This window comes from Fragaria vesca, linkage group LG5 (assembly GCF_000184155.1).
Source record: "Fragaria vesca subsp. vesca linkage group LG5, FraVesHawaii_1.0, whole genome shotgun sequence".
Lineage (NCBI taxonomy): Eukaryota > Viridiplantae > Streptophyta > Magnoliopsida > Rosales > Rosaceae > Fragaria > Fragaria vesca.
This window is the reverse complement of record NC_020495.1, coordinates 6,982,925-6,993,682: the sequence shown is the minus strand read 5'-3', so window position 1 is coordinate 6,993,682 and position 10,758 is coordinate 6,982,925. Positions and strand designations below refer to the sequence as shown.

The 10,758-nt window shown below is 37.5% G+C and overlaps 1 protein-coding gene across 1 annotated transcript; it reads left to right on the top strand.

Moving 5' to 3' along the window:
- Nucleotides 1-4,451: 4,451 nt before the first annotated feature.
- On the top strand, nt 4,452-10,392 carry LOC101293489 (DNA mismatch repair protein MSH2-like). Its single transcript, XM_004299190.1, has 13 exons — nt 4,452-4,509; nt 4,614-4,663; nt 4,922-4,954; nt 5,065-6,138; nt 6,483-7,037; nt 7,112-7,222; nt 7,308-7,397; nt 7,491-7,562; nt 7,775-7,885; nt 8,659-8,785; nt 9,373-9,575; nt 9,774-9,926; nt 10,192-10,392. The coding sequence occupies exons 1-13, from the start codon at nt 4,461-4,463 to the stop codon at nt 10,390-10,392; spliced, it is 2,829 nt and encodes a 942-aa protein (XP_004299238.1). The 5' UTR covers nt 4,452-4,460.
- The last annotated feature ends 366 nt before the right edge of the window (nt 10,393-10,758 follow it).

Below are 10,758 nucleotides of genomic sequence, written 5' to 3'. Positions count from 1 at the left end.
TAGCAAATGAGTGTGGGCAATTTGTAAAGGACGAACGTACTCTTATGTAATGCTCTATTTGGCAATTTCGTATTGCCAAGTATCTCACCCCATTTAAGTTTGATAGTTAGGCCGGTCTCCATTTTTTGGAAGTTTGTTGTTGGGATGGAAAATTGAGTTGCAAGGATAGAGTCCATGTTTCTTTTTCTCCTTATTATCTTACTGAAAATATATATCTTCCTACATGATTTTGAACCCAACAGAGAGAGAGAGAGAGACAATTCTTTTTTCCTGATCTCCCATTTTCAGCATACATGTTACTTGTGAAATCATGACTTATCTCTGAGCGCTCAGAATCGTGTAGGTAAAATCAGAATCATGTAGGTAAAATAGCTGGTACTCGAGTACTAGCTAGCTATTAATTTTACCTGTGTAATGTAGACATGCACTCTAGCTAATTACAGCTGCTCACAAGTCACAATTACTGCTCGATCGATTTTGAGATCGATACTGCCCAATCTCTAGCTCGATATCTCTCCTGGGTTATTACGTAATATCCAAATCAAACTAAGCAGCTAGCTACAGTAGATACGTATGAGCCAGAACTACCTTTTTTTAGTGTTTCATCACTTTCATGGAATCACGGATGATATAATAAGAATTGAGAAGTCTTCGAAGTCTTCGATCACTGTTTAGGGTTGCAGATAACTTCAGCAATATCACGTCGTATGCATTTGTTCTTCAGCTTCTAAACCAATTGCAATGTCCTAATTTAAACAAAGCTGATGAAATTAAAGACGGTGCATCTACATCGATGGTCTCGATCGAACTAATAACTCTCTCTAGCTATCTGGACAACATTTCAGATCGAAAAAGCATACGTACAATAGAGTTACTATTTAATTATTTAACTAGATAAGAAACTTAAATTATAGAGAGGTGCATGTCTCCTCGATACCGTTTGATAGATATTATTATTGTTGGTTTGCTCATAAAAGAGAGAGATCGTAGACAAGAATACATTTAATCATCTGTATGTTTATATGTCTCTGTAAACGATGTCTTTTCCTTTGGGGTTTTGTGTTCTGATCTGATTCCTGTGGAATAGGAGAAATGCTCTAATTAAGAACTATTCAGAAATAAATATCTGAATTATAACCGTTTGTGTGATTGTGGCCCTCTTTATGAGATTTCTGCACCACATAAAACGAAATTATGTCTAATTTCAGACGTAATTACCGATAAATAATCCAATTTATAGTCTTCAGTGTTCACTGTTGATCGATTTATGACAGAACATTGTTAGAATCTCAGTATGCATTGATGGGTTAGCTGATCTATATAATATATATCTTGACTCTGGCTGCTGTGCTAGCTAGTCTAGTCAATGCTGCTTATACATACTGCTTTATACATCTGCGACTTGATTATGAAAAATTACCTAATTCTTACTTAATTACTTAATTCATCTGCCAAATGATCTCTAGCAGCTGGATGATGATAATTAGATGATATGATGATCTAAAACAATGGTTTTTATTACAAAAAGTGTGTTTATAAAAACAATTTGCTACTAAAAAGTTCTTGCACACACAACGGTGCACTTTAACATTGCAATATTAGAGTTAGTTTGATATTGCTGTGACTTAAAAAAAAACTGTTGCTATTGTATTGCGAAAATAATCAGCTGTGAATTAAAACAGTTTTGTGTTTGATAAATATTAGTTTTAAAAGTAAGTTAGCCACTGGATGTATATTTAATTCTACTAAGGAGCTTGTTCAGTGTCGACCCCGGTGAGCTCCAAGAGTAATTGAAGTTAACTGGCACCCTCCTCCGTATGGGTGTATTAAGCTGAACACTGATGGAGCATGGAAAAGTAGTTCGAACAAAGCTGATTATGGCGGGGTTTTTCGTGATTACAGTGGCAAAGTTATGGGTGTTTTTTGCTCTAATTTGGACATTCCAAGCTCTGTTGCTGCTGAAGTTATGGTTTTTATCAAGGCTATTGAATTAGCTTGGGTACGGGAGTGGAAGCATATATGGTTGGAAGTAGACTCATAGCTAGTTCTTAGTTTCCTTCGCTCTCCCACTTTAGTGCCTTGGCAACTAAGTGTAGAGGAACCGAATTTCTCAGATGAACTTTCACTCTTCTCATTGTGAGGGTTTTTTTTTTGAAATGAAATGCGACTGGGCCAAGATTAACCCAAGAATCCGATTAATGAGAAATCTTGTACGTGATTCAAACAATGAGTAAGACTTGTAGAGTGAGCTTGGCGTGGGAGCTAAAGACAAATCGCAGTGATGAGAATTGGACTGGTTTTGAGCATTGGTTTTCTGGAAAGAGGCTAGGTTTTTAGAACAAGAATTGGGGAAAGGATAATGAGGCTTCTTGCTTGAAGGCATGAAAGTAGGGCTTGAGTGTTGATGGGGGGATTTATGGGAAGGATCTGGGTTTCAAGGATGGAGATTGAAGGATGGCTGGAAAGGGGGTTTTGGCTTGGAGGCTAGAAAGGCATGAAAGCTTGAGTGTTTGGGGATTTTTCTGGGTTGTTTCTTCATGCCCTTTGCAGCTCCCAGACCTCTCTTTTATAGAGTTCAACTGGTTGGGTTTTGCGACGGGTCACAAAGCCTAATCCACTGTGTAAAAGGATTGTTCTTCTCAAGCACATGATCTTAGCCTCAAAACCTGGCAAAGAGAAGCTGGTCTTGAGAGATGGGAGAAATGACTCACTGCGAGGGCGGCTGCGGAGACAGAAAACCCGAAACGAGGCGGACCAAGTAGCTTGAATCCCACGATTTCGTCATTCGAGGATGAAAGAGCTGCTTTGGAACCAGTCACAGACCTTCTTCTTCCTCAGATTGGAGATGAAAGAGACTTCTCTATTATGCCAAGCTGTCGTCGTACTGCTGCGGGGAGTAAAATAAGGTGACATATGGTTTGGCAATGGGAATGCAGAGAAAAGAAAAGGGATTGGGCCTTCCCTAGAAAAAGAGAGTTTGGGTTTTTCCCTAAAGAGGAAAAAGGTGTTGGGCTTTGGGTTTAAAGATATTTTGGGTTTAAAAGATGAACAGTCCAATTCTCATGTTCTTCACCGATTCGTCGCCAACTTAAGTCACCGAGCTTGAGTTTCGGGCCCAAGACCGAAACTAATTGACAACATTAAATCGACGGACGAGCGTTATGTGTCTTCGTAACCATCCACATCATACCCACTTCTATAAACCCCAATGATGTGTATATGTGGCTTGGGCCCATATGAATGCATGGGCATGTTCGCTTGGCAGGTTAAATCGAGGATTTAACCGAAGATTGCATGAATTTCTTAACAAATTATCGCGTGACAAAGTATTAATTGATTGCATGATTTTTCGGGTATCAACACTCATATATTTCGAGATGGTAACAGAGTTGCAGATGCATTGGCAAATGAAGGGATAAAGTCTTCAGGTTTGACGTAGTGGTACTTGCCTCCAAATTTTGTTATTTCTCTATGTATTAACAATTGGTTGGGGCTTCCCACCTTTCGTTTCTGTTAGTTTTCGTTGTTTTGTTGTGAGTTATATGTTTGTTCTTGTTTTTGATAGGAGTGGAGTTAGGTCTCTCTTACTATGGTGTATTTGTCTTTTTTCTTTTCAGTAAATTACCCTCGTTTAATCGAGGTTTAAGTAAAAAATATATATATATATATTAGTTTTAAAAGTGATACCAAGATAAAATTTATTAATTTATAGTGTTTTTAGTGACAACTGCTTTTAAAAGTAACATTCATGTTGTTTTTAAAAGCTGCTGCCAGTGACCTATAATTTTCAAAAAAAAAATGTTTTTCTTTCCTTTACCAAACATTATAAAATCTAAAAGTTTGGATAGATGCTGATTTTTTTTAAAAAAATTTAAAAACAAAGTTTAGAACTATTCATATGACCGTCATGCATATATACTAATATGAATAATAGATACATCTAAATCTAATCCTAGTCATCCAATAAAAGAAAGAAAGAAAGAAAGAGCATTTAGCACACAATGGTTGATACACGACACAATGAGATGACTTTAATGTAGTTGCATGGTGGTCCTCACATTTGAATGACTGAAATTACTGTAATTGCATTGCACGCCACAGATACAATAATTTTGGAAAAGATGGTCTCGTTTGTAACGGTTGGCTTCCATTTCGATATATAAAACGTACAAGAATGTAAGGCCCAACGTGGATCCAGTTACCACACCTCCTTATCCTTCTTCCTGGATCGGCCCATTCCACCCAATCCAAAACTCCACGCGCCCACGCCTAGTGCCAATTTCCACACGAATCAATGTGGTTTGCACGCGCCCCTAAAATGCACGATGCTCTATTTTCCCGCCAATCTGTAACCCAATTCGGCGCCAGAAATTCACTTCACTCTATAAACCCACTTTCAGAGACTTGAATACTCCCTAATTCTGTCTCTCAGAAAACAAAACCCTAACTGCAGATCAGCCATGGATCCCAATTTCGAGGACCAGAGCAAGCTTCCGGAGCTTAAATTAGGTAAAGCCAGCAAAACCCAAAAACCCTAGCTTTTCTGTTGTTCCCTTTTGATTTATTTGATTTAATTACTTAAAATCTCAAATTCGCTCGTGGGTATTTTGTAGATGCCAAGCAATCTCAAGGGTTTCTGTCATTCTTCAAAACCCTCTCCCATGTAAGTTTTCTATTTCTGAAACCCTAGCTGTGTTTTTCCTTTTTCTTTTTCTAATTGCTTGTTTACATATTTGTGTGGATTTTAGGTACATTTGGTAATTAATTTAAGATCAAGAGTGATGGAAATAGAATAATTGAATTTTTTTTGGGTATTAGATGATAACCCAATCATGGTGTAGATTATGTGCTTGTAAAATGACTGTATAGAATGTGTTAGAGGATGTTTGTTCTTATAATTGGGTTTTCGTTTCTGTTGCAGGACCCAAGAGCTATCCGGTTGTTTGATCGTCGGGTCAGTTTCACTTCTTGGTTGCATTAACCTTTCTATTTTTGTGGGTGTTATTATAGTTATTACTGTGAATACATCACTTGACATTCTGCCTAAAATATGCACTGTTTTAGGACTACTATACTGCTCATGGTGAAAATGCTACTTTCATTGCAAAGACCTATTATCGTACCACCACTGCTCTCCGACAACTGGGTAATGGATCTGATAGCCTTTCCAGTGTGAGTGTTAGTAAAAACATGTTTGAAACAATTGCCCGTGATCTTCTACTGGAAAGAACAGATCATACTCTTGAGATTTATGAGGGTAGTGGCTCGAGTTGGAGACTAGTGAAAAGTGGAACGCCTGGAAATCTTGGAAGTTTTGAAGACATTTTATTTGCAAACAATGAGATGCAGGATACCCCAGTGGTTGTTGCACTGTTACCCAACTTCCGTGAAAATGGTTGCACAGTGGGGTTAGGATATGTTGATCTAACTAAACGGTCTCTTGGGATAGCTGAATTTCTTGATGATAGCCACTTTACAAATTTGGAATCAGCTTTAGTTGCACTTGGTTGCAAGGAATGCCTTTTGCCCATAGAGAGTGGAAAAACTGGTGAAATCAGAGCTTTACATGATGCATTGACTCGATGTGGTGTGATGTTAACTGAGAGGAAAAAGAGTGAATTTAAGATGAGGGATTTGGTTCAGGATCTCAGTCGGCTTGTCAAAGGATCTATTGAACCAGTTCGAGATTTAGTTTCTGGATTTGAGTTTGCGCCTGGTGCATTGGGGGCATTACTCTCTTATGCAGAACTACTTGCTGATGAGAGTAATTATGGAAACTATAACATCCAAAGATATAACCTTGATAACTATATGAGGTTGGATTCTGCTGCTATGAGGGCACTTAATATCCTGGAAAGCAAAACTGATGCAAACAAAAATTTCAGCTTATTTGGTCTTTTGAACAGAACCTGTACTGCTGGAATGGGTAAACGATTACTGCACATGTGGCTAAAACAGCCTTTATTAGATGTGGAGGAAATCAATTCCAGGTTAGATTTGGTACAAGCATTTGTGGAGGATCCTGCACTTCGCCAAGATTTGAGGCAGCATCTGAAACGTATCTCAGACATCGAACGACTGGTGCACAATCTGGAAAAGAAAAGAGCTGGTTTGCAGCATGTTGTTAAGCTTTATCAGGTAGATTTATTACAGCTTTATTATTTTGTCAGATTCTCTACATTGATGTTGTTGGTTTAACACTTTGACCTGGTAAGTGACTTCTTTTGCTTCACTAATAAAACCAAAAGAGACCGTGCAGCTGAATAATATTGTCCCGTAGTTTTGGTTTCTCATTTCCCTTTCATGCATGATGGGATCTTGTCTGCATCAACAATAAAGTAATGATTGATTATCAAAATATAGTTTCATTGGCAAGAGATTTTGCTTTGTTTAGAAGCCAATATATTGGTACATATTTTATACTTATTTATCTTATAGTTGAAAGCATCCGTCTTTATTTGACTCATACCTTCTGAATGCAGTCATGTATAAGGCTTCCATACATCAAAAGTGCGTTAGAGCGATATGATGGAGAGTTTTCCTCTCTGATCAAGGAAAAATATTTGGATCCCCTTGAATTGTGGACTGATGATGGCCACTTAAATAAGTTCCTTGCTCTAGTGGAAGCTGCTGTTGACCTTGATCAACTCGAGAATGGAGAGTACTTGATAGCATCTAGTTATGATTCTGCTCTTTCTGCACTAAAGAATGAGCAAGAGTCGCTGGCTCAGCAGATACACAATTTGCATAAACAAACTGCTAAGGATCTTGATCTCTCTATAGATAAGGCATTAAAGTTAGACAAAGGCACACAATTCGGACATGTCTTCAGAATCACAAAGAAGGAAGAGCCAAAAATAAGGAAAAAGCTTACAACACAATTCATTGTCCTGGAAACCCGAAAAGATGGAGTGAAATTTACTAATACCAAGCTTAAAAAGTTGGGGGATCAATATCAGAGAATACTGGAAGAGTACAAAAGTTGTCAGAAAGAACTGGTCAGCCGAGTTGTTCACACTGTATCTACTTTCTCAGAGGTAGATATACTTTGATATCGTTGGGCATAATCCTGTCTCTTGTTGCATTTGATTAATGGATTTTTTATTTGCAGGTGTTCTGTTCTGTAGCTGGCGCGCTTTCTGAATTGGACGTCTTACTTAGTTTTGCTGATTTGGCTTCTAGTTGTCCTACTCCTTATACTAGGCCACACATCACTCCATCGGTAATCAATTAGTTTTTCTATGTCTTATTTGTATCTTTTTCTGCATTTAGTGATAGAATGATTATTGACTTATTGGCTGTAATAGGACGTGGGGGATATCATACTAGAAGGGAGTAGACATCCTTGTGTGGAGGCTCAGGACTGGGTCAATTTTATACCTAATGATTGTAAACTTGTGAGTGTTCATGACATCCAGGAATTGAATAAGTTAGTTATATTTCTGCTTGTTGGAGTGGCTCATCATATGTTTATAAATTTTGCTAATCAGGTAAGAGGAAAGAGTTGGTTCCAAATCATTACAGGGCCTAATATGGGTGGAAAATCCACATTTATCCGGCAGGTATGATTTTATTGACATACTATGACATTCACTTTTGAAATACTACTCTTTTGTTGAGTAAGACTTAAAACACTGCTCTCTACATACGCAAATATGCCTCTCATGTCTCATCCATGCGCAATACCGAAACCAGTTCTTGTTATTTGTTTCATGAAATCCTATTCTAGTTCAATCACTATAAACAATTCACTGGATTTTGTTTGCACTGGCAGGTTGGTGTGATTATTCTAATGGCACAAGTTGGTTCTTTTGTTCCTTGTGAGAAAGCTAGCATTTCTATTCGTGATTGCATTTTTGCTCGAGTGGGTGCTGGTGATTGCCAAGTGAGTTCCATGTTATAGTCTGTTGAAGTTCGACCTTCTTTAATATAGAAGCTAGTTGTATAAACTGATTCCATATGAGTTGAGTATTATGCTATTTAACTGACATGTTAATAGGAAAAGGACTAAGAGGTAGAAGCACCAGTTCATTACTGAAGTAAGGAACTGATTACTTAGTTTGTTTTCAATGTATAAGCCACCCAGTTTAACTTCTGATTCACAATAATGGACATCAGAAAGAATGTAAATGCACCTATATCACAAGTTATTTATCTACATGTGCAATTCTAAAATACTTGGAAGCATAATTTAGATTTCTTGGACAACTTGGATGAAAACTAGTAAGCAGGAGATTTTTGCCAATATTTTCTATCTTAGTTCTATAATGTAACTTTTGTGTTTAGAATCATCAATGAGAAATATATCACTCTGAAATTTCACAAACTTTTAGCTTTCTCTTGTGTATAACCGTTCAGATCAATGAGAATTATGAAAATTCACCAACATTTATGAAAGATCTTTTAAGTATCTTGCCATTATATAATTGCAGCTTCTATCAAGTCCATAAATCTGATCAACATGTCCAGGTGATGGCATGGTAATCAATACATCACTGGTTACCTCTGTTAAACCTATGCTGACCAAAAGTTGAACCTGTGTTGGGGATCGTTGTCTCACATGTGTTTAAATCTGTGATTGCCTTATAAGGAGAGCAGGACTCCTTTTTTTCTTTTCTTGATCATGGAAATGCAATTATGTTTTTTTTTTCTTTCTAGCTACGTGGAGTCTCTACCTTTATGCAAGAAATGCTTGAGACTGCATCTATACTGAAAGGATCTACAGATAAGTCACTGATAATCATTGATGAGTTAGGCCGAGGGACATCAACTTATGATGGATTTGGTAGGCTTTACACTTGAACTTCTTTATGGTGCATTGATGTTGTATATATTGATTATTGCTCTTGTTCCACTCAATGGTAGCGGTCTTGAATATTCAGATAAGATAGCCTGTACTCTCCTTTTTACTCCCTTTAATGACTGCTCACTAGTTTTGACATTAATAAAACGCCAGTCGGTTTGGGTTGTGCTAATGTAGGATGCATTCAAGACATGTTCATAAGCAAGAACTAAATGTCAGTGTTGTTGACAATTTTGTTAGAATGGCTAAATTCTTTATGTTATTCCAATTTGGTAATACGTTACGTATATCAGAAGCTATGTACATGAATCTAGAACTAAAGGCACAATAGCAAGAATGGACCAATGAGCAGTGTTCAGAGAAGATATTGAGAATATAGTGTATGTTTATGTTTGTTTTGAATATGATGAGCTTTCTGTTGGAAACTGTCTTCCTGTTTTAGAGTCAGCATTTGTTGAAGAATATGATGATCTGGTTGGTGCTTTTTTGGCGTTATCTACATCTCGTTTAGTTTAGTTACACTTAATGAAGGTTTACACATACGTCTCAATATTTATTTTGGTGGTCAGGTTTGGCTTGGGCCATTTGTGAGCACCTTGTTGAAGTGATAAATGCACCGACTTTGTTTGCGACCCACTTTCATGAATTGACCGCATTAGCTCAAGAAAATGCTGTTCATGAGCCTAATATGAAGCAAGTTGCTGGTGTTGCAAACTATCATGTTAGTGCACATATTGACTCGTCAAGCCGCAAGTTGACTATGCTGTACAAGGTAGATGTATTCTCTAGTCGTTTCCCAAGTTAATAATAATGAATCACAATTAATACAGTTTTTACAGATGTAGCTAAGTCAGACCATGTTCTGTAATCCTTATCGCATCTTCTCCTTCATTTTTATGCTGGTGCAAATGTGTCTTGGTTAAGCAATTTACTGAATCCACTCATTTTTCCGTCTGATCACTCTTTCCAGGTCGAGCCAGGGGCATGTGATCAAAGTTTTGGTATCCAGGTTGCAGAATTTGCAAACTTTCCTGAAAGTGTTGTCTCCCTTGCTAGAGAAAAGGCTGCTGAATTGGAGGATTTCTCTCCTACTGCTATCATTCCAAATGATCCTAGAGAAGAGGTACTTTAAACATCATTTCACTATCTAATTTGACATTTTGTTTGTTCAATTTTTTTTATCTCAATCGATAATCTGTACATGGTATCCCACAAAACAATAATGGTTGGTAGCCAAATAGCCAGTTTCAGTACTTTTTTGGTCAGCATTCTTGAAAATCATAATCCTATACATTTTCTAATAGAAATCCAGTTTTGTCAAAGAATGTATCATGAAGCATACAACTAGGTGGGAATTCATTGTATGATTCAAAAACTATGATCTACAGGTTGGTTCCAAGCGCAAGAGAGAATATGATTCTGATGACATGTCCAGAGGAGCTGCTCTTGCGCGCAAGTTTCTAAAGGAGTTCTCTGAAATGCCATTAGATACAATGGATGTACAGCAGGCTTTGCAAATAGTTAACAAGATGAAGGATGACTTGCAAACGGAGGCAGTAAACAGCCAATGGCTACAACAGTTTTTCTAGCTTCTCATCCTCAAAATGGAGCCAACTTATATTTTGGGATTCATGTAAAGCTCGTCTCTGTAAATGGGTTGTTTTTCAGTTCCCCAACAATTTTCTGCCACTTTCAATGTCTCAAGTGCAGCTGCACCAGACAGCTGAAATGATGTTGGGGTAACTTTTCAAGAATTCCTTTTCACCTCTGACTTCTTAATGGGAGTAAATTTCTCAGAACTGTTTTAGCGTTGGCCCTTTTTATTTACTTCTGTGTGCTAAATAGAACTGGGACCTATAGTTGGAAGAATGAAGGCAAAGATTTTCAACTGAAGTGAATTGACAAAATAGTCCAACTGTCAAGCTCTTTGATCTCCTCGCCAGTAGGACCACCAG